Consider the following 23,469-nt stretch of genomic DNA (forward strand, 5'->3'; position numbering starts at 1 on the left):
CACAGCCGGTGAGCAGCCGCAGGGATTCAAATCTAGGTTTCACTCTGTCCCAGATGCCCATGAATGTGGCCTCACCTGGGTGCCCAGCTTGGAATTGCTTCTGAACCTTCAAGATGCTCTGCAGATTTGACCCTGAAGGGGAGAAGGTTGTGGTCAAGACAAGGGTCTTTGTGGCCTGCCCCTTAACTACTTTCCAAGTTCCTGATGGGGAAACAGGTTTTGCGGGCATCCGAGGCCCTGCTCTGACCCCCAAGATGCGTGGAGCTGCCGCCGGTGCTCTGGCTGCGTGGAATCCCCAGGGTGCAGGGCACGGGGAGGGGCTGGAGGGTGCGTGCCAGGTCCGGAGCCAGCCCCGCGCCCCGAGCTGAGCGCGCCAGAGTCGGGCCGGGGCGTGCGGGAGGGGGCTGCGGAGTCCGGGGCCCGGCGCTCCAGTCCGTTTTTTCTTGCGGATCCCAGGCAGGGGGGCCGGCTCGGGGGTGGGACCGCGAAGGGGTGGGGGGGATTCCCTCCCTCGTGCGAGCGGAGGACTGGCCCCTCTCCGGGCCGGGAGCTCGGGCCGAGCGGAGGCGCGAAGCAGAGCGCGAGCGCAGGGCGGAGAGCCGCGGCGGCCGCCGGGCTGCGGCTGTGCGCTCGTGGGCTGCGGGGAGTCAGGGCCGCCCGAGCCGCCCCAGAGGGCCGATGCGCCGGGTGGGGCGCCGGCCCCGGAGGGCGTGAGCCGCCCGCAGATTGAGCAATTTGGGATCGGGCAGGCGGGCGGAGCGCAGGCGAGCCGGGCGCCCAGGACCGTCCTGCGGCGGGCGGCTGAGCGGGCCGCGCCCTCGCCCCTCCCGGGCCTGCCCACGCCGCGGCTGGCTGCGCCGAGGTGAGTTACCCCCCGCCCCTTGCCACCCCGACCTCCTCCTCTCCGGCGTCCCTTTCTTCCAGGACTTGGGCCGCCGCGGGCCCTCCCGTCGGGGGCCCGGGTTCGCTGGGTACCGGGGTCAGACAGCGAGGGGTCAGCGAGCCGGGAGGGCCCCACCAGGAAATCCCGCCGGCCCCATCACCCCTCAAGCCAGGGGGCTGCCCTCTCCCCGCTGCTGCCTAGGGCTCCCCTCAACCTGGCAGCTCTGGGATGATCATCCTCACCCATAGTCCCAGCTCCCGGGGCCGGCCAGCCCATCTCGAGACCCCACCCCCAATCCAGAAGCTCCTGGGGTTCCAGCTCTTTGCCTCGCATTCCCACAGCCCCTGGCGACCCCCACCCGAGTCCCGCAGCCCTGGCCGGATCCGACGTGGCGGCCTGCGTGCCCAAGCGAAGTGGCTCCCTGGTCTGCGGAGCCGGGCACTGAGGGCCGGGCTGTGCGTTTTGGCTGGGGAGACGCAGAGCGCCGGTAGGAGCAGGGACGCGCTCTGGGTGCGAGTGTCAGGGGCAGGAGCCCTGCTTTGGAACCGACCCTCGGCCTTGGGGAGCTCCCTTGGATTTTCGGGGCGCAGCTGCGGAGACGTCGGGTCTGTCTCGCCTCCGCACCTGTTGGAGCCTGTCCAGGGCAGTGAGGGGGGCGGGTGAATGTGCGCGCTCGCGCTCCCGGGCGGCGATGGGTGGGGGGTGTGAGGGAGCCTCTCTCCCCTGCCCTGGCTTTTGGGGGCGGGAAGGACGGCCCGAGCACCTGGCTCGGCTCTGGCCGACAGGCTAATCCCGACAGGTCGGGCAGGCAAGTGCTTGGTCCCGCCCCCCGCCCGCCAGCCTGCTCCGCGGCCAAAACTCTGCAGCCCGCAGCCGGGCCGGGAGAGCTGATGAGAAATTATCAGGATAGTTTACATTTTTGGGTCTGTATCCGGCCCCTGACAGAGTACCAATTTATCCTGATACTGTTGTAGGCAAGAAGGTGAAAGCTATCACAGCCCTCTGCTGCTACCGCGTCCCCGCCCTCTGCAAATCCTGCCCACCCCCCCAAGGCTGTGTCCCCCTGTCCAAAAAGCTTCCTCCCTTCCCGGGACCGCCTGGCTCCTCCAGCCTCTTTCTTCTGTCTCCCGCCCCAGCTCTGTCTCTGTCCCAGCCCCTCTGCCCCCTCCGGTGGTCCGTTCCCAAAGCCTGCTGGTGCCCTGGGTAGCAGAGCTGGCGGCGCCTTGCCCAGTGCTCTGGACACCAGGCCTGGGAGAGCTGCTGCTCACCAAGTCTGTAGGTCCCGGGCCTTTCCCTTCTCCCTCCAGGTTTCTTCCTCTATAAAGCAGGGTCATTTCCTCCTCCAGCGTGGCAGGTAGGGGCAGGCACCAGGTGTGGGTCCCTCAGCTCTCCCTGGCAGAGACGCCCTTCCTTCCCCAGACCAAGGCCAAGGCCTCCGTCCATTTCTGTCCAGGAGGGTGATAGGACCTGTGTGTGCCATAGAGCCCCACACCCGAGGAAATCAGACGGAGGACCTGTAACAGACACGCGGCAGATCTGCTTCAGGGGAAGTCATCAGCTCCGATCTCCTCTCTCTGCCCTTGTCGCATCCCCATGTGTGCACCAGGCTGTTGGGGGCGGGGGGGCGAGCTGGAGAGAGGCGGAGCCTCTAAGGCAGGGACCTGCGCCCCTCTGGGACTTGGTGCCACAGGGTTTCTTGTCTGAGACCCGTCCAGTGTTTCAACTCAGAGTTCACATAAGATTCTGAAGGTCCAGCTTCCCTTTAAAAAAAAAAATCGGAAGGTCTGGCAACACCGAGCCATCGTTTCTGCCTGTCCACGGTCAGCTGTAGTTGAACAGCACAGGTGCCCTTTACGTGGGACATCTGCCTTGCCGTTTGCCTTTGCTCAATCCATTGCTTGCACCCCTGAAAGAGATCAGCTCAGCCCCCGTGCGAGCGGGCTTGAGTCTAGTTATGTGTTTGTTTGTTTTTCTCTTTCAAAAAAGTGCTTGAAACTCCTCCCATCCCAGAGCTGAGGGAGGTCAGTGTCACTTGGTCCAGTGAAACTCACAGTTGGACCCTCCTCCTGGTTGCCAGGATCGTGGCTTCACGCGGGAGTGGGCCAAAAGACCGTCACTGGGTGAGTGTGGCAAGGGCCGGCTGGGGAGTTAGTTAGACCCTGGAAGGGTGGAGAAGGAGTCGGAGGGGGCGGGAGGAAGGTGGAGGAAGGGGAGGTTTGCCGGGCACTACCCTTGATGCGCCCGCCCGGCTCCACACAGGGCAGGCACGAAGAGTGCAGAGACGCGCAGGAGAACTGTCCCGAGGTCCCCAGGGACACCGACCGCACAGTGAGACCACAGCCTCAGAGGCTCGGGGCTTCGCACCGAGTTTGCCTGCTGCCGTCTTCCCTGGTGTCTGTCAAAGGGAAGGGCTCAGCTCCGGCTGACAAAGGCCACAGTTAAAGATCAATCCGAACACTGCGAGTGATCGCTTTGGTGCCAAGGCAATCAGCCATAAAGAGAAATGCAAATATGGAAACTGCACCACAGCGCTCACTACTAGGAAGGTTACTATCCAGATGATACAGATGTTTATACTGCTTTTTACCTGACCACCGGAATGTAGCCACCAAAGGAAGCCTTGGCTATAAAAAAAAAAAAAAAAAATCTAGCGAGTGTTACTGAGTCCTCACTGTGTGCCCAGCACCACTGTAAGCTATTTCCGGTATCCACTCACTTGAGCCATGCTAAAGCAGCCACCCCCTTGCAGAGAAGGAAAACAGGCTCAGACCAGCTAAGCAACTAACTCAAGGCAGCACAGCTACACTGTAGCAGAGCCAACATTCAAATCCGGGCAATGTGACACTCACGCCATCACTCCATATGGCCAGCCTCTGAGATGGGGTCCTGGGAGCTGAAGACCCCAGCTGCACATTTGCAATTTGTGGATGGTGGAAGTGCACAGTGGGGGCTGGGGAGGTTGGGGAGGCTTTGGCAGGTCACGGAGGGAGGCCCAGAGGGGCGTGTAGGAGTTGGCAGCTGATGGGGCATTTGGGGGTAGCTGGGGGCATTTCTGCTGGCTCCCACCACAGCACCAGGTGGGACCCGTCAGCCTTGTATAAACACTTCTCACAGGCAGCTTAACCACTTGAGTGTGTCTGGCCTTCAAAGCCAGCGGGAGAGGCCAAGGAGGGAGGTACCGAACTCCCCTGGGGGATAATGATTTATCTCCTCTGCAGGTGGGCTCTCTGGGGGCCTCCCTGCACTGCAAGGGGGGCGTAGGGGTGTGGGGGACGGACACCTTCACAGTCTCGGATTTCTCATGACTGAGCCCAGGCTCAGCTGGCTCGCAGAGCAAGCCTGTGAAACAGTCACCCGCGTTCCCATGTTCCCATTTTATGGACGAGGACACTGAAGTCCAGATGCATCGGACCAGGGAGGATGGCGCTCCCCCCGCCGCCCCTGCCGGGGCCCTCCACGTCCCTGTGTGGGCGTGCCTAGGTGTGCAGGGCACCATGTGGGCAGCCTGCGTGGTACAAGCGTCCGAGCGGGAGCGTGGGATCCTCGAGAGGGAAGCAGGGTTCCTGTCCTCACTCCCAGGTGGGCTCCGGGGCTCAGATGTCCGACTTCCCAGACACATCTCATCAGGGGAGGGGCCGGCTCCCCTGCCCCCATCACCCCGGCCAGCGGGTGCAGAGACCCGGCTCTCTGCGCTGGGGATTATCCCCATTCTCTCTGCCTCTGGCCAGGGCGGGCACTGCTGCCTCTTTTATCCTCTCACAAAGGCCAGGCCCGCCGGGCCTGCTGTGTCAGAGTTTCTGTGGCTGGAGGGAAGCCTTACTTCCTTTTCTCCCACCAAGCCCAGAGGGCTGTACAGCGTGCCGGCTCGCGGGGGCCACTGTGCTAGCTCCGGCCCAGGTGAAAGGCGCGTGGGTGACTCAGCACCGGGACCAGCCAGCTGTGGGGTCACTCAGGAAGGGCAGAGAGAGCTCCTCTTCTAGAGACAGGGTCTTACTGCAGCAGCAGGGCTGTAGGGTAGACGTAAAGGAGGACTTCCAGTTGGAGCTGGCCACTATTAGGCAGGGGTGGGGCTGGCCGGTTCCCAGGATTGAGACTCACCCGTGAGCCACAGTTTTGGTTTGAGCGACCACAATAGTCCAGCCACTGGGGCAGCAGGCCCTGGTCCCAGCTTAGGGAGTCGGGAGTTCTGTAGGACAGCAAGAGGAGCAGGTCTCTTCTCCAGAGGTGCCAGGTGGGTAACTGTACTATTCAGACACTCTGAATTCTAGTGGCCTGGGTAGGGGACCTCGTGGGAAGGTAGGAGGCCCAGGCTGGGACCCTCCTAAAACCACGGAAGTAACCCTTCTCTCTTTTCCCCCCAACAGGTTGGTTTGTGGAGTGCTGCTTGCTGAAGGGACAGATACACCATTGCGCATGTGACACCCGGAGGTGCCCCCCTGAGGAGCACTGCTTTGGAGAACCTCCCTTGGGCTGATGGAGAATTGGGCTCCCCACACCCTCTCTGTCTCCAGCTGAGATTATGGTGGATTTGGGCTCCGGCCCAGGCCTGGGCCTCCTGCTGCTGACCCAGCCCCGGAGGCGTTAGCAAGAGCCCTGCGCCATCCCCAGACACCAGCCCTCCTCCCAGGGGCTTGGAGCTGGCGAGTGACTATGCGGCTTGGACTGTGTGTGGTGGCCCTGACTCTGAGCTGGGTGCACCTTGCTGCCGGCAGCCGGGGGATCAGGGGGAAGAGGCAGAGACGGAGTAAGTACCAGAGTGGGCTGGGCCACAGCTGGCCTTGGCAGTGGGAGGGGGCCACCTGGGGATGCGGGGGCTCGGGCAGTTTCATTGACATGACCGCCACTGGCTTCTACTTTGTCTCTTACAGCTTTGTAGATTACGCAGCGGATTATTCTGGTTGTGTATTATCCAGTGGGTGGATTAATTAGTTGCGATTACCCACTCTATCCATTACTCACTTTGTTTTCCCCCGGTAGAAGGTTTCCTAGATGAAGCCCTGTCTTGGGAGGATCCAGTGCGTGGATTACGCCTTTGGGGATTATGCCCTTTGACATAACACCAGCTTTGTGTGGTATCCATGGAGATGCCCCCACCCCCGCCCCGCCGTGTGCGTGCTGGGTTGTCTCCTCGCTGTCCCGGGAGTTCAAGGCCCCTTTCTTTTAGTGGGAACTGAAGTGCAGCCCTCAGCCCCTTGGGCCTGGAAGACCACGTCTTGGCCATGGGTAACAGAGCTTCCTCTGCTCCGACGGATGGGGCAGGAGCAGTGGGCTGGGGGCTGGGGGTGTTATCTCTTGTCGGCTTTTAAACCATGATGGGGGGTGGGGATTCGGGGAGCAGCAAGGAGGCAGGCAGGCAGGGGTCTGGCCTCCTGCTCTGCAGACCAGGGGGGCTTTGCTTTTCTGTGCTTCCCGTCATGGGCTTGCATGGAAGCTATCACTGGATAAAGGATTCTCGCGGTTTGTAAAGGCAAACAAGATCCTGTTGTGGTCCCGTGGTCCCCGGTGGGTGCTAAGACAGGGGAGAAAGTGGCCTGTGGACACACAGTGTGGGAAGGGCACGGCAGCTTTCTTCAAAGCAGAGCTTGATAGAGTTCAAGATAGACCCGCCCTACCCCTGCCCCCGCTCCCATGGCCTCCTGGCTGGGCATCTTCAGCTGCTGCTGGACACTGACAGAGATAGGGCCGTTCTGTGTGGGCGTGGCCTCCGGGAGGGAGCGGGGTAGGGGAGGGTCTCTCTCTCTGGACATCCCCCCCAGAGGCTGGAAGTCCTCCCCAAGTCTAGCCTACTGTGTCCTGCTTTGCTTTTCCCTTCAGCCTGAGGCCGGCCCCTGGAGTCTGACAGGCCGCTTGGAGTTTTGTTGGGTCTCTGAGGGAGTGGCCAAGGCCAGGACTCAGCCCAGGGAGAGGAGCTCAGAGAACTGGTGAAGCTGAAAATCCCGAGCTTAACAAACAATTAGAGACAGCTCGGTTCCATTGGCCATGATTTCCCTCCATCCTCTTCTGCCGGGGCGGGGCGGGGGGCAGTGTTTGGGACGCCCTGGGCCAGGCGTGGTGTAGCAGCCACAGTTAGTCCCCTCTGCTTCCGAAAGGAGAGGAGCCACTCACACTCAGGGAGCACACTCGAGCGGCTCTGTTCGCGCTCACACGCACCACGCCCCCACCTAGCCTGGGGACCTAAGGCCCAGGTTCAAGTCTGTGGAACTGAAAAGGAAGTACTGGCTATTGCAGAGGGCCTGGTCCTAGCAATGGCCAATGCAGTCGACTTTCTAACGCCCCCTTTAAAAACATGTTTATTTATTTGAGGGGCAGAGAGCAGAGAGAGCTGTTTCCTGCTGGTTCACTTCCCAAAGGCCCTTGATGATTGGGGCTGGGCCAGGTCGAAGCCAGAGGCCTGGAGCTCAGTCTGGGTCTCCCAGGTGGATGGCAAGGGACCCAACACTCCAGTCACCCCCCGCCAGCCATCACCTGCTGCCTCCCAGGGTCTGCAGAAGCTGGAACTGGGAGTGGAACAGGGACTCAAACCCAACAAGTCAAACCCAACCACTCCCTGATGAGATGTGTGTGTTCCAATTTGTTTTTTTAAGATTTTATTTATTTGTAAGGCAGAGTGACAGAGAGAGAGAGGAAGGGAGAGAGCGAGAGAGAGAAAGAGATCTTCCATCCACTGGTTCACCCCTCAAATAGCCACGACAGCAGGGGCTGGGTCAGGCCCACGCCAGGAGCCTGGAACTCCATCTAGATCTCCCACGTAGGTGCTTGGGCCACCTTCCTCTGCTTTCCCAGGTGTATTGGCAGGAGGCTGGATCAGGAGTAGCCAGGACTTGAACCATCAATACGGCATGGGATGCTGGCCTTGCAGACGGTGGCTTAGTCCACTGTGTCACAAGGCCGGCCCCCTCACAGCCATTTAAAAAATGTCTATGTATTATTTTTTGCTTGAGAAACAGAGGGAACTACGCCCACTTTTGGTACAGCCACCTTGAGTAGCCTCAGCAGCGCATAAACCAGCTGTTATTACAAAGCAAAGCAGGGGACAGACGCCCCTGATGGTGAGAGTCAAGGGTGTTGGAGGTGTAGGGGAGGCCTCAAGGGTGCAGCCAGAGCCCCAGATGTGTAGGGGCTCAGGGAGATGTGAGAGTGCGGTGAGGCAGGCCTTGTTCACAATAATCACCGTCCTAAAGCTGAAATGTATACTGTATTCCTGCGTAGGACTAGAGTAAGGATTACATAGAATTAGATATTAATACTAGTAGATATAATTAATTGGAGAGAGAGAGATAGAGAGAGACAGTGTGTGTGTGTGTGTGTGTGTGTGTGTTCCCCTCCACTGGTTCACTTTCCAAATGCCTGCCATGGCCAGGGTTCAAAGCCAGGAGGTTGGAGCTCAATCCAGGTCTCTCACATGAGTGGCAGGGACCCAAGAACTGAGCCACAACCTACTGCTGCCCGGGGTCTACGTTAGCAGGAGTGCTGGAGTCAGCTGAGAGCAGGTACTTCGGGTTGAACTCAGGTACTCTAGTGTGGAACACAGGCCTGTTAACTCGTGTCTTAACCACTGGGCCAAGTGCTGATGCCATATCGATGTATTGTTAACAACCTTTGTAAAATGCATAAAAATAAACAGCTTGTGGGCCATTTTGTCCCAGGGTTTCCCAGGGAGGGGGGGAGAAAAGAGGGAAGACCAGGATACTGTGCGTGCTGCCGGGGCCTCCTGACAGCAAGGAAGGGCCCTGGGCAACCTGGGGGCAGCCGTGGGCTTGCGGTGTCGGGCCGCCCCGGAGCCATGACTGACAGCCCACAGCTGCACCTCAGTGGCACTGGCGGGACACCACGGGGAGACCTGAGCCTTGGTCAGGAATGTCTGATCTCCGTGTCCCACTGGAGGCCTCCCTGCACTGAGGGAGAGAAGCTGAGCAAAGAACTCCTCTTTGGCCATGAGCTGTGACTACCCCGGCCAGGACGCCCTCCTCCTCCTCCTCCTCCTCCTCCTCCTCCCCCCCCTCCTCCCCCTCCTCCTTACTCACGCAGGACCCATCCCCTCCTTGAGCCCCTGGCTTCTCACTGGCATTTGTGACTGCCTTTTCCCACCTGGAGTCCCTGCACCTCCCGACACCTCCTTCCCGCCCCATCGCACTCCCGAGTACTCCCCTTACCCAGCCCCTTCTATCCGCTTCCTGGGTGCCTGCGCGGTCCTGCCCCGTGTCTTCCCTGAGCCCTGACTGCCCAAGAGCTGGAGTTGCCCCTCCTCACCTCCCCTCCTCCATCCAGAGCATCCGTTTCCCACCAACACCACCATCCTTAGGGTCCCTCTTCCCTCCCTGAATCCCATTCATTCTTGGGGTCGTTCAGCGAATGTTCCCCGAATCTGCAGATTCTGCCTCTGGAGGGCAGAGCTGAATGTTGAGGAGCCCACACTAGGGGGGAGGTGCCAGTTCACCCCCGTGTCGTGACGACTGCGCATGCAGGAAGCCGGGGGTCCCGGAGCAGGCACAGCGTGTGTGTCCAGGAAGTGAGGGGTACAGCTAGGAGCGGAGTGGAGCTCTGGAGAGCCCCCAGGGCTGGAGCAGCTGTGCTCCTGGCGGTTTTGCATACTGGGGAGCTTTTCCGCCAGAAAGCAGGGTTCTGCTGCTCAAAGTCAAGCCCCAGGCCCCACTAGGATAGAGCACCTTGAGCCGCCTAGGGCTGAAGGCAGGCTCCCGGGGACAGGGTGCGGCTGCCGCAGTGGGCGCAGCTCAGACCGCGGTCAGCTCTTGCCCTGCGGAGGAGTTTGGACTTGACCTACCTTGAGCTGCAGGTGACCTGGAGCCCCTGAGGGTTTTTAGTCCAGGGAGCACCTGTTCCAGCTGCAGTCCAGGTGGGGGAAGGGGACCTGAGGTTAGCGGTAAACGGGCTCCTTTGAAAGGCTGTTTGGCCCAGGTGAGAGCAAGCAAAGGTGCAAGCCCACAGCTGAGCTGCAGTCCCGGGTCTTCCCACGGGGCCAGGCCGGCGGCTGGAAGAACGGGCAGCAGATGACCCTGGGCGAGAAAACCGCAAGTCGAGATGGGAACCTCCTGGAAGTTCCTGTGCCCCTTCCTCTGGCCCTATCCTCTCTCCCCCATCCTGGCCAGTGGAACACGGGTCTCTCTCCGAATCTAGGTCCTCCTAGGCCAGACTCCACCACCAACCCAGGTCATCCCTTCTCTGGGTCAGGAGGCGTTCTCTCCACCCCTCCCCCACTGACCCGGTCTAACTCTTCCTAACCAGCCCCCCTCCCACGCTTGAGTGAATACTCTCACCACCCCTACCTTGAGCTGCTCTCTTGCTGTATCCCAGACCATGCAACCCCTGGGCAGCCCTGTTCGGCGGGAGAAGGGAAGGGGCTTCACCCCTTCACTGGGCTCCCATCCAGGAATAAGATGGTCTCTGCCCTCTCTGGTGGAGACAAAGACATAGCCGTTAATAACAATATGGAGTGATGTTTGCCATGATGGATTCAAGCTCTGAGGGTTCAGGAACAGAGATAAATACTCCCCCAGACTTCCCAAGGAGGTGGGATCAGGGAGGGCTTCCTGGAGAAGGTGATTTTAGTTCTCAGTCTTGAAGGAGTCAGTCAGGCTCAGGAGCAGGCAGAGAGGAGTCCAGGCAGGAAGGCCAACTTGTGGGCAGGTTTTGTGGGCGCCATGGGTTAAGCAGTCTCTTGGGATGCCAGCATCCCGAATCAGAGTGCTGGTTCAAGTTCCAGCTACAATGCTTCTAATCCAGCTGGGAAGGAGTGGATGATGGCTCAAGGACTTGAGTCACCTGTCACCCATGTAGGAGACTAGGATGGAGTTCCCGGCTCCGGTCTTTGGCCTGTCCCAGCTCACTCGCTCACTCGCTCGCTCGCTCTCTCTCTCTCAGTATGTGTGTGTGTGTGTGTGTGTGTGTGATTCTGCCTTCAAAATAAATAAAGCATTAAAAAGAAGAAGAAGAAGAAGAAGGGCAACTTGAGAAAAGACCCATACATGTGAAGGCGTTCGATGTGTCCAGAGAAACAAAAATCCTCCATGTAGCTCAGGGGCAGTGTGGAGCGAGGAGGTGGGTGGGGTCGTCAGGCCAGATAAGGCGCTGGTGTGTGTTCTGCAGGTGTCTGGGAGCTGTCGGCTGGAAAAACGTGCTGCTGTCAGAGTTCTGGTTTGTGAAAGTTGGGACCTGGGAGCAGTATAGCCTCTGGGGAGTGTGGACCAAAGGCCATTCCTCAGGGAGGGGCAGGGGCTGGGCCACCCTGGGGCCAGGCTGCGTCTCAGCTTAGCGACTTGAAAGGGTTTTGCACAAGGATGAAGGAGGCTGAGGAGGGCACAGCCGTGCCTCGCTGGGTCAGGGCAGTGCACTGGGGACGGCAGAGCTGTGCAGGGGTGCGGAGGGTTGGAGCGCACGGGGAGGCAGGCTCTTTCCCCTCCTGAGCCCCTTCCCCTTCACAGAATTCCCTCAGCCTCCTCCCCTGCGTCCTGAGCAGGTCACCCTGACAGTAGGTACCCTCCCGGAGCAGGCCGCCCTGACAGCAGGTGCCCTCCCGGGAGGGAGCTTTCTGGCTGGCCACGCCCACCCTGCCTCTCCAATGCAGCAAGGCCTATGCTGTGCTCCATCCCACGGATGCCCGGAGCTTTTGCACAGGCTGGTCCTCCTGCGTGCTGGCCTCTCCCCAGCTTGCTGGGGTGGGGGTGTGTGTGTCTGTGCCCTCCACGACTCACCCGTGTATAACCAGCTCAGCTTCTCTCACTTCTTGATGGACTTTTTAAAGTGTGGGTGGTTTTTGTTGTTGTTTTGTTTTGTTTTTGCTGAGAAAGAGAGAGAGACCTTGCATCAGGGTCTCCCACGTGGGTGACAGGGACCCAAGTACTTGGGCCATTTTCTGCTGCCTTAACAGGTGCATTAGCAGGGAGCTGGATCAGAAGCAGAACAGTCAGGACTCAAACCAGCATTTTGTATATATATGGGGTGCCAGCACCACAGTTGGCAGATTAACCTGCTACGCCACAACACTGAACCCCAAAGTTTTTCTTTAATAGACATTTTTCTTTATGTTTTCGAGAGGCAAAGAGATAGAGAGAGCTCCCATCCTGGGGTTCATTTCCCAAATGCCCACAGTGGCCTGGGCTAGGCTGGGTCAAAGCCAGGAGCTGAGAACTCAATCCAGGCCTTCCACACGGCTGGCTGGGATTCCACTACCTGAGCCACCCCCACCGCCTCTTCCCAGGGTGCACTTTGGCAGGAAGATGGAATTGGGGGCAGAGCCAGGACTTGAACCTAGGCACTTCGATGCGGGACACTAGACCACACACCTGCCCTTGTTTCTAAAATGTTTAATCGAGATACGACGTACGTATTTATGAGGTACAGGGTACCACTGCAGCACTCGTGTACGACGTGTAATGATCAGAGAAGCATAATTGGGATATCCATCACCTCAAACATTTATCATGTCTTTGTGTGAGTAAGACTTAAAATATGCTCTACTAATTATTTTGAACTATGCAATCAGTTGGTGTTACCCTAGTCCCTCTGTTGTTAGTGGGGAGATTTGCTCCTCCACCCCACACTCAACCGTCCTCTCTCCACCACGCCCCCTACATGCTCTGTGCTGTGGCCAGAGTCTTGGATCCTCAGGTCTTGGCTTGTTACTACCCCAAGCCTTTTTTTTTTTTTTTTGTAAAGATTTATTTTATTTATTTGAAAGAGAGTTAGAGAGGTAGAGACAGAGAGAGAGGTCTTCCATCCACTGGCTCACTCCCCAGATGGTCACACTGGCTGGAGCTGCGCCAATTTGAAGCCAGGAGCCAGGAACTTCTTCCTGGTCTCCCATGTGGGTGCAGGGGCCCAAGGACCTGGGCCATCCTCCACCCACTGCCTTCCCAGGCCATAGCAGAGAGCTGGATTGGAAGAGGAGCAGCCAGGACTAGAACTGGCGCCCATATGGGATGCCCCAGGCCAGGGCTTTAACCCACTGCACCACAGCGCTGACTGCCCCTGAGCCTTGCCGTCCCACCCCCACCCCCGTCGGCTCTCCCCTCCTTTCTATATCCCTCCTCTGGCTTCTCCTCCAACTTCATCCTTTCCACTCACTCCTCAGCCCACTGTGGTTTGGCTTCCATCCGACCCCTCCTCCACATAAACTGCCCTTCTCAAGGTCACCCAATCAATGACTGCTAATGGTCGAGTCCTGTAGGTTTGCGTCCAGGTCAGCCAGCCTTGGTCTCCTCCCAGCCCTGGTTCCCAGAGACCTCTCCCTTGTCCATCAGCCCTTTCTGGGTATCCTCCCACCTCTCCAAGGACTCCTCATCTGCTTCTTGCCCCAGCCCCTCTCTCCCTCTGCTTCTCTGTTCAAGGCAGGTGTTGCCCCCGCCTCAGCCTCCTCTCACCAGCACAGCTTCTGCCTGGGGCTGCCCTTCTGCTGCCATGGGTTTAGCCACCTGTGACAGCTTACACAGACCGGTGATCCCCGAGCTCTCTGCTCTCTGCCCTCCGGCCCCTGAAACTCTGCTCACCAGGGTGGGTGACAGCCCGTGTGCTGCTTGTTGATTCTGGCATCGCAGCAGCATTTGGCTGGCTGGAGCCTCTCTCTTACTGCTCTTGGCTTCCCGGGTGCTTTTCTGTGGCCCCTGCCTGTCTCTGGGCTCCTTCTCGGGCTCCGCGTTGCCACTTCTTTCTCTGCCCCCCTCTTCTCACACTGCAGGCCATCCGTGGGCCATCCGTGGATCTCCGTGCCGCGGATGACTGTTGCCCTGAGGAAGGCTCCATGTTTCAATCTCCAGCCAAAATGTTTCTCTTGAGTTCCAAACCCACGTGTCCTGCTGCGACATGGGCACCTTCTGGAGGCCTCATGGGAACCACACACCCAACGTGTGTCTCCCACCTACACTCTCGTCTCCCACCTGCCCTGCCCCCCTCCTGTACCCCTCTCAGCTCCCTTTATTCAAGCCAGCACCTCCCAGTCACCTTGACTTGTGCTTTGCTCTGAGCCTCCCCCAACTTCCCCATCACCTGTTCCTATGGATCTGCTGCCTCACTAGCTTTCCCTTCTCTTGGTCCAGCCTCAGCTCTTGCCCCCTGGAGGGCTAACCTGGAAACCTTGCCCCCACTTTTGCCCACCTCACAGTCATTCTCCCTTCTACGGGAGTGATCCTGCTACCCTTGGGATCCTGACTGTGTCTGCTGTTTTAACCCTTTCTTTAGGACACAGTCTGAACTCTTTTAAGTGAGCTCAACACCTGTGCACATCTGGCCCCTGCGTCCCTCTCCAGCTGCACATCTGGCCACTCACTCCACACCCCTGCCATGCTGACCCCCGAGTGTGTTACTGACCACTGAAGACAAATGCCCCGGGGATTTCTTGCTGGTTGAAAGGGAGGTGGACAGAGGCAAACTGAGGAGGCCTTTTGCAAATCTGTCCCTCGCAAAGGTGACAGGGAAGAAAGGCAGGAAGGGGTAGGACCGTGGAGCTGCTGCGGGCTGCTAAGAGGACCCGGGGCGGGAAGCCCGAGAGGAAGCGTTCATTCCGACGATAAATTAAGTAAGAGCAGTGAGTACTAGAGGATGTCACAGCCTTGGAGTGGAAGTGCCACCTAAAATCCACAGTGACATATTCATCTGTAGCACAGCCCAATCACATGAAGGCCCAAGGTTGAAAAATCATCCTAAGCCCGCCCCCTCCAGCAGCTGCACTGCGATTTGTGCTCAGATAATGAGGAAACCAACAAGAACTATAGTAACATAAAAAACGTACTGGTTAATTAAATAGTAACATTGACTCTCTACAAATAAATTGTGTATTTTTTTTAATCAAGAAGTGGTGTTTGGCACAGCTGTTAAGTTGCTGCTTAGGACACTGAGGTCGGTCGCATATCGGAGTGCCTGGTTTGAGTCCCAGCTACTCCACTTCTGACTCAGTTTCCTGCTAATGCCCACCCTGGGAGGCAGTGAGTGATGGCTCAAGTGCTTGGGTCCCTGCCGCTCATGGGGGAGACGTGCATAGATCCCTGGCTCTGGGCTTTAGCCTGGTCCAGTGCCAGCTGTTGTGGGAGTTTGAGGAATGATCCAGTCAATGGAAGATCTCTCTGTTCCCATCTCTCTCTTTCTGTCTGTCTGGCTTTCAAATAAAATGTAAAAGATGAGAAAAGTGGGACCGGCACTGAGGCATAGTGGGTGGGGCCACTGCCTGTTGTGCCAGCATCCCATATGGGCACAAGTTCATGTCCTGGCTGCTCTACTTCTGATCTAACTATCTGCTATAGCCCGGGAGGGCAGTAAAAGATGGCCCAGGTGCCTGGGTCCCTGCGCCCACATCAGGAACCTGGAGAAGGCTCCTGCCTCCTGGCTTCAGATCCACCCAGCTCTGGCCATTTTGGCCATTTGGGGGAGGGGATGGGCCAGAGGACGAAGGATCTCTGTCTCTCTGCCTCTGCCTCTTTGTAGCTCTGTCTTTCAGATAAATAAATATTTAGAAAATAAAAAAAAAAGAGAAGAAGAAAGTAGAAATTAATTGATCAGTCTGTACTCTCAGTGGTCATGCCACCTACTGTTATCATCACTCTGGCTTTTCTGTGTTGTCGACTCTCTATATCTCTGGGTTCCCCATCCCTGGAGTCAACTAATTGTGGATCAAAAATACTTAGAAAAACAATTGTGCCTGTCCTGAGCATGTATAGACCTTTATTTTCTAGTCCTCATGCCCTGAGCAAAACAGTATAACAATGATTTCCATAGCACTTATTAACAATGCAGTATAACTATGATTTCTACAGCATTTATAAACAATACAGTATAACAATGATTTCCACAGAACTATTAACAATACAGTATAACAATGATTTCCACAGCATTTATTAACAATGCAGTATAACAATGATTTCCACAGAATTCTTAACAATACAGTATAACAATGATTTCCATAGCATTTATTAACAATGCAGTATAACAATGATTTCCATAGCATTTACACTGCATTAGGTTTTAGAAGTCCCCTAGAGGGCTGGTGCTGTGGTGCAGTGGGTCAAGCCACTGACTGCAGTGTAGGCAGCACCCCATATGGACGCCAGTTCGAGACCTGGCTACTTCACTTCTCATCCAGCTCCCTGCTAATCTGCTGGGAAACCAGAGGAAAACGACCTGAGCACTTGGGCCCCTGCACCCACATGGGAGAACTGGATCAAGCTCCTGGCTCCTGGCTTCAGCCTCATTGCAGCCTTTGGGGAGTGAACCAGCAGATGGAAGACCTCTCTCTGTCTCTGCCTCTCTTTGTAACTCTGTCTTTCAAGTAAATACATAAATCTTAAAAAGAAAAAGAAGTCATCTAGAGATAACTTAAGATATACGAGCAGGTGTCTGTAGGTTGTATGCCCACACCATGTTAGTTGATTCGTGCGTTGGCAGATTTTGGTACTGGGGTGGGTGGGGGGAACAGTCCTGGCATCAAAGTATACTTTGTTCCCTCTGCCTGCTACCCAAGCTGGCTGAGAAATCTTGTTCAAATAATTTAACCTCTCCATTTCATCTATAAAAATGAGGATTAATAATAGTAAGAGTTCCTTCCTCAGGGGTTGTTGTAAGGACTAAATGAGTTAATATTTACCAAGCTCTGAGAACAAGGGCTCAACATTTGGTGATAAGCTGCTGTCCTCATTATCATTGTGTGGTGATGATGATTGCTGTCTTTGTTTTTCTCTTCCTCTTTCTTCCCCTCGACTTCCTAGCTCTTCCCCGCCTGTTGTTAGAAACCAGGAAGCATCTTGGGGCAACCAGGGGACTTCAAAAAAGTCCGTGGAGAATGAAATTACTAAAAATACTTATATTGGTGCCAAAAAGTTTGAAATCCATGCATACAAGGGGTCTTCAGAATGTTTGTGGAAAGTGCATGTTATGCAAAAACTGTGCACGAATTTCAGGGATTTTCTTGCACCAAAAATAAACGGATGTTTCCATTTCGTTTCCCCATGAACCTTTGGAAGTGCCCTCTCAGCAGCCATCCAGAGTGGCCCCTGTATCAGCCCTTTCCTCGGGTGGGGAAGGGAGGCAACAGGATTCCGGGTTTTGCCCAGGCTCAGACTGACGTCTACTTGCAGTGTGGGTCTGCCACACTGCGCCATCTCCTATCGCCTTGCTCCTGACTTTCCCAGCTCCCTGTCTCCAGCCCACATCAACAGCTCCTTGCTGCCTGGGTCTCCTAAGCGGCTCGTAGCTACTGTCTTTCCTTCTTCACTCTCTTCTCTTCCCATGGGCCTCCTTCATTGTCTGGCCCCATGGTTCATACCCTGGCCGGACACCTGGGCTCCTGGGCTGCTGCACGCCTCTCCCTGCCTGTTAGCCTACCAGTTGTATTCCCTGAGCACGCCTCAAATCTGTCCTTTCCTCCCCTTCTCCACTGCACAGCCTTGTTAAGTCTGTCTCACCGTTGTGACCTGGAAGCTGCGTCAGCTTCCTTGCAGGTGGTTCTTGGGTCTCGGGTCTCTGCCCTGGTTGCCTGAGGAACCTTTCCACTCGGTTCCTTGGACCACTCTCACCTCTCCTTAACATTTTCCCAGGTTCCCTGTCATCCAACCAGCTCTGAAAATGTTCCAAGAAAAACTCTGCCCAACAAGGGCTCTGTGGCGAGACTGCTGGGGAAATGGAGCCCACTCTGTCCCTGTTTTCAAGGGTCACTTGTGTAGGAGTGTGACAAGGTTGCAAGAAGCCTTGTCCCCAAGGATCCTGTCCAGATTTGCCTGCTCCCCTGGTTCCAGGTCTGACAGGCTGCAGGAGGATCTTGCACCCTCCTGTTAACGCTTGGAGGAATGGTGCTCTGGGGAGCACTCAGAGGGAACGGCCACTACAAGGCCGACTTCTCTTTCCCTAGTGTGCTAAAAAGCGAAGTTACGTTGCTGCTCCCTGCTGGCGCGCCCCTTCCCACCTCCACCGAGCATTATCTGCCATTTTCCTGTGGGTAGTTCTATGCCTCCGTGGTCCTGCCTCTACCAAAGCCCTTTCCTCTACTTCCTGCAGACAAAGCTCCATTAATTCTTCAGGAGTTGGCCCCACTGGCACCTCGCTGGTGGATCCTTTCCCTCTCTGCATTTTGGGTGCACCACTGCCTGGCCTGGGGCCGTCAGCCTTTTCCTGTTTGCAGGCCCAGTGGAAGGACCAGCACCTCTCCTGTTGGGTTTCTTTGCCTCCCCATCCCCAGCACTCACGGTGGCTTGGCCGGTGGGAGGCACTTGGTGACTGCCGGTAACTAGTGAATGACATACAAAATCCAAGGGACGGAAGGTCACACTGTCCCAAAGGGTGGGTCTAAGCCAGGCTCCCTCAACCCCGGCGCCATTGGCATGTTGGATCAAACAGTTCCTGGTCATGCCTCCTGCGTTGTCAGGTGTCCAGCAACTCTGGCCTCTACTCCCTTGATGCCAGCAGCAAGCCCTCCGCCACCGCCACCCCAGCTGTGACAATCAAACTTGGCCAAATGTCCCCTGGGGAGTGCAAACCTCCTGGATGAGACCACCGCTCTGGACGTGGGCTGCTCCAGTTGTCTTCCTGGCTCTGGGCAGGTGGTCCTTTTTTCAGGCAGTTTAAGTCATATCACAGTTGTCTCAAGATGTTCTCAAGGTTAAAAAAAATCCTCCGTCCATACCTGGGGCTCCATTCCTTTTACTCTGGGGAGAGTCGGGCTCAAGCCCAGGGAGGGACGGTGGAGCAAACAGAGGTGGGGGCAGGGGCGAGCTTGTGTTGTGCCTGGAGCTAGGGAGGCCTCTGGCATCCATGGATGCCCTTGCTCCAGGCCCTGAGAAAGGATTCTGGGAACTCGTGCAAAGTAGCCTGCAGAGAGCTGCCAGGCTGGCCGGGGCTTTCTAAGAAGCACGTTCTTTCTGTAGACAGAGACTCCCATCTCCTGACTTCCCTCCTCCTGGGAGTCGGGGGCACGGGGTTGGGGGGACAAGGGTCACTCCTGCAGCCGCTTTTTCACCCTCGCTCCACCCTTGCAGTCAGTGCCGAGGGGAGCCAGGCCTGCGCCAAAGGCTGCGAGCTCTGCTCTGAGGTCAACGGCTGTCTCAAGTGCTCGCCCAAGCTGTTCATCCTGCTGGAGAGGAGTGACATCCGCCAGGTGGGCGTCTGCTTGCCGTCCTGCCCGCCTGGATACTTCGACGCCCGCAACCCCGACATGAACAAGTGCATCAGTGAGTGTGGGTGCTCCCTTGGGGGGTGCACGTGCCAGAGACGCTGTACTGGGTGTGGGGGCTTTGAACAACTGGTGGCTGGGGAGAGGGTAGAAGTGACCCTGAAGAGAGGAGAGGACACTCCTAAGCCACATTTCCAGCTGCTGGCCAGACATCTCCCCACACTTGCAACTCTATGTCCCCAAAACTTCAGAACCTCATCTTGCCCCTGCTCTCCCTGCACCCCCTGCATTGCTTGGGTCATTCCTAGCCTGGTATGCCACAGACCTGCAGCCAACCTGTCAATTGTCCCACCCACATCCACTCAATCACCACGTCCTGCCTGCTCCACCTCCTTTCCCTGCTCCCCGCCAGGGTCTTGCCCAGGCCCCCAGCACCTCTCCTGGACCATTGCTGGAGCCTTGCTCCTCGTCTCCAGCCCTCATCTGGTTCTTCTCAGTCTGTCCTTCGTGCTGCAGCCAGGACACAGCCCATTCCATCACACTTCCACTGAAAAGCCACTGTTGGCTCCACACTGACCACAGGGAAGTCCAAGTACACTCAGACTGCTCTTCCAGCCTCTTCTCCTCACCCCGCCCCAAGGACTTCTGGCTCTGCTTCTCTGTACCAGCTGTAGCTCCACATGCTCCAAGTCACATGTGGCCCCTGTCTTCTTCCCATGTCTGTAGCTGCAGCCGTGACATCGTGGGGGCCATGCAGTGAGTGCACACAGGTGCACAGTGCCAGTGCCCTCCCATCTGTTCAAGGTCTTGGATGCATTTCCAGATCTCGGATCAGTTGAGCCCTCATGACAACCTCTGGAGGTGTCAGGACCAAATGGATGGGCTCCCTGTTTCATAGCTGATCTCTGGAAGGGAAATGAATGGCCCCAGATTAGCCGATGGGGTTCTGATCTTGACTCTGTTACTTGTTCTTTGCGTGACTGCGCCCATGTCTCAGCCTCTCAATGCCTCGTCTTTAATGTGGGAGCATTAGTTGTCATGAGACACGCATGTTAGTGGCTGGCACTCAATAAATGGTGGCTGCTGTTGTCCTCCTTTCTGTTCTTATTTTACTGACAACCAAACCCAGGAATCAGTCAAGGAGGGAAAATGGGAGGAAGCGAGGGAGCTGCTCCTGTGCTCAGGCTACAGAGGAGGGTGGCGGTGGGGGAGGGGAACTTGGGGGATGGAAGTAGGACCCTGGCACCTGTCCTTTTGGTCCCCGGGGTGTTTGGGGCAAGGAGTTCCTGGCTGTGCCAGCTCCTGGGGAACTGGCAGCTTAGGCTTCAGGTGCCAGAGATGGGGGGAAGTCAGCCCCACCCACCATCAGCGAAGGGAGAGGTTGTGAAAGACCCTGGAAGCTTCCTGCCAAGCCCTGGGCAACCCACCCTCCCCTGTTTCCTTGGAGGAGAGAACTGGCAGGAGGGAAGCAGGGAGGGCCCCAGGAGCCCAACTAAAGTGGTTCCTGGAACCAGGCCCTGCATATGGAGAGGAATTTGCCCTGAGATTGCTCCCCCTCCTCCCAGCAGACTCTCTGTCCTGGGCAGGGGGAGACCCAGAGTTTAGGAGGTTGTTGGTGCCAGCCAAGGCAGGGCAGAGGAGGCCACACAACTGCTCCCTAGGGACCATTCTGTCCCTCTGTCCCACTGGGAGCAGGCTGGCCCCTGGGAAGCTTGAGATGCTGACCACTCCTCCCCCAACTTCTCCTCTGAAACCAGCCTTCCTGGGTCTCTGCCTGAGTCCAAGGGCCTGAGACCAGGTTCAGACCAGGGGTGGCTAGCAGTGGCAAGAGCCCCAGCAGTCCCCAGAGAGGCCACTTCAGCCTCTTCTCCCCTGTCCTGCCCTTGTCCTTCCTCTCCCTTCCCTGACACTTCTAGGCCAAGGCCTTGCCCTGCATGTTGGGGAGGGGGGAAGGCACTGGGGCCGGGGCTGAGGGAAATGTGCGTTGCAGGCTGGGCTGGAGGCCCCAATCTGGTCCTCTCCGCAGAATGCAAGATCGAACACTGCGAGGCCTGCTTCAGCCACAACTTCTGCACCAAGTGTCGGGAGGGCTTGTACCTGCACAAGGGCCGCTGCTATCCGGCCTGTCCCGAGGGCTCCACAGCTTCCAATGGCACCCTGGAGTGCGGCAGTCCTGGTGAGCTTCCGTGGGCGCTGGGGGCAGAGGGCCCAGGCACCCCCAGAGGAGGGCTGGCTGGGGCTGCAGCCAAGGGAGTGCGGCCTGGGAGAGGGCAGAAAGGCCGTCTCGTGGCTTCTGTGGTTTCTCTGAGGCCCTTCTGGTCCTAGAGGCTCCCTGGGGGGACTGTGGGCTTGGAAGCATTGCTGACCCCCCTGCTCCTCTTCTTCCCCCTTCCCTCTCTTGCGGCCAGCACAATGTGAAATGAGCGAGTGGTCGCCGTGGGGGCCATGCTCCAAGAAGAAGAAGCTCTGTGGCTTCCGGAGGGGCTCCGAGGAGCGGACGCGCAGGGTGCTCCACGCCCCTGCAGGGGACCACACCGCCTGCTCCGACACCAAGGAAGCCCGGAGGTGCACAGTGCGAAGGACGCCGTGTCCTGAGGGTGAGCTGCAGCCACTGCCTCCCTGGGATTGGGGCTCAGAACCAGGCACAGAGGGCCACTTGTCTCTGAGATGGCCCCAGGACAAGACCCAGGGCTGTCCAACTGGCAGGGAACGGTGCCCCCGGAACCCTGTGCAATGGGAGCCGGAAGCATGTGAGGCCACCCTCCTTCCGGTCTCCTCATTTCCTCTGAGCTGTAGGGGTTCATGCTTGAAGGGCCTGTGGAGGTCAGATGGGGTGCTAGGAAGAGGCACAGGGTCTCAGAGAGGTGCAGTGACTCAACCAAGGTCGCCCAGCCTGCACTTGGCTGTGAGCACCAGCCCCAGAGGTACACAGTCGGGGACGCTGGGGGCTGTTCTGAGAGCTGCACGGAGTGCCTGGGAAGGGCTGTTGGCCCTCCAGGATCCTGGGTCTGAGGGAGGCGTGATGAAGAGAACATCTGATGTGCCTTGAGAAGTGGAGGGTGGAAAGGTTCTTGAGAACTGTCTCGGTCCCCAGGCTGCACGGTACCCATGCCGCGTGGTCCTCTGAAGTGGCTGCTGCTCAGAGGTGGCCTCGAGGTGACCCAGTCTCCAGGCCTCCTTCCTGCCTCGCCCCAGCCTCCTCGCCACCCCCTCTTTGGGCCTTGGCCCAAAAGAGGCCCGCGTGCTCCCGGTACACCTGCTGATTCTTCCCACCGATGGGGTCATTACAGGGCAGAAGAGGAGGAAGGGAGGCCAGGGCCGACGTGAGAACACCCACAGGAACCTGGCCAGGAAGGACAGCAAGGAGACGGGCGCTGGCTCTCGGAGACGCAAGGGGCAGCAGCAGCAGCCGGGCACAGCCAGGCCATTCACGACTGCAGGGCCCACCTAGGCCCCGGGTCCAGCGCCAGGCCCGTCCGAAAGAGTTCAACGCTGCTCTGTGTGATGACGCTTTCCTGGACGGGAATGTCGGGGTTGATGGACACACACCTGGCATCCATCCGTGCACACAAACACACACTCAAACCAGAGGGAACCAGCAGACACACACACACACACACGCACACACACACGAGGCCATCAGAAGACACTTCCATCCCCCGGGACCAACAGTACACATCGGCTTGTGATGCTCGCAGTAGACATGGCACAGAGAACATTCTGGCATCTGAGCCCATCCTTGCAGCACGGAGTCTTCTGGAGGAACTTCTGGGATCAGATCGGCCAGGAGAGGCTGATGGGAGTCCAAGTCGAAGCCTGATGGGGACCTGGGCTGGAAGTCCCTTCCTGCCCTATTGGGCACTCCCAGCCAAGTGACTTTATCATTGGAGAGAATTGTTACACATCCATAATGCATATCAGGGCTGACCTGACTCTGAAAACTGCTTAAAAGTTTATTTCAAATTAAAAAGAAATCAACAACAACGCCAGCAATAGCTCCTAGCTCCGAATTCCTTTCCAGGGTGCGAGGGTTGGTGGGGTGCCCATGGGAGCAAGAGGTGACAGGGCCACGTTTCCAGTGATCCCAGCTGGGCCAGAGGGTCAGGGGACAGAGCAGTTGGCTGAGCGTGGAAGCCGGGTCCTGCACATCCGTGTTACTCAGAGCGCCATCTGTGTGGCTTGTTAGGAATGAGGATCGCAGGTGCCATCTCAGACCAGACGACCAGGGCCTGCATTTTTAACCAGACTCTAGGTGGTCGACTTGCACATTTAGGCTGCAGAAGCGCCACTCTAATTAGTCCTACGGATGGAATAAAGGGCCCCGGGCAGCTTGCAGTAGGGCGGATGCTGGTCAGCTATAAAGGAGGACTTTACATTAGAGAGGGGCCAAATCTACAGACTGAGGGCTACTGTGGCATTTCCAGGGCAACAGAGAGCTCAGGCTCTCTCAGATGCAGGGCACAGTCCTACCAAGGCAGCGAGT

At 57.5% G+C, this 23,469-nt stretch overlaps 1 protein-coding gene across 1 annotated transcript; it reads left to right on the top strand.

Moving 5' to 3' along the window:
- Positions 1-520: 520 nt before the first annotated feature.
- On the top strand, positions 521-22,970 carry RSPO1 (R-spondin 1). Its single transcript, XM_002720657.4, has 7 exons — positions 521-862; positions 2,870-3,003; positions 5,248-5,627; positions 18,853-19,044; positions 21,013-21,162; positions 21,395-21,583; positions 22,277-22,970. Exons 3-7 carry the CDS (start codon positions 5,534-5,536, stop codon positions 22,435-22,437), a joined length of 786 nt encoding a protein of 261 aa, XP_002720703.1. The 5' UTR covers positions 521-862; positions 2,870-3,003; positions 5,248-5,533; the 3' UTR covers positions 22,438-22,970.
- Positions 22,971-23,469: the final 499 nt, after the last annotated feature.

This window comes from Oryctolagus cuniculus, chromosome 7 (assembly GCF_964237555.1).
Source record: "Oryctolagus cuniculus chromosome 7, mOryCun1.1, whole genome shotgun sequence".
Lineage (NCBI taxonomy): Eukaryota > Metazoa > Chordata > Mammalia > Lagomorpha > Leporidae > Oryctolagus > Oryctolagus cuniculus.

Excerpts from the sequence above, each read along its gene's own strand:
- RSPO1 (XM_002720657.4), top strand. The coding sequence starts at position 5,534 with ATGCGGCTTGGACTGTGTGTGGTGGCCCTGACTCTGAGCTGGGTGCAC. Across the intron at positions 5,628-18,852 it reads GGGGAAGAGGCAGAGACGGA|TCAGTGCCGAGGGGAGCCAG; the intron begins GTAAGTACCAGA and ends CCACCCTTGCAG. Across the intron at positions 21,584-22,276 it reads AAGGACGCCGTGTCCTGAGG|GGCAGAAGAGGAGGAAGGGA; the intron begins GTGAGCTGCAGC and ends GGGTCATTACAG.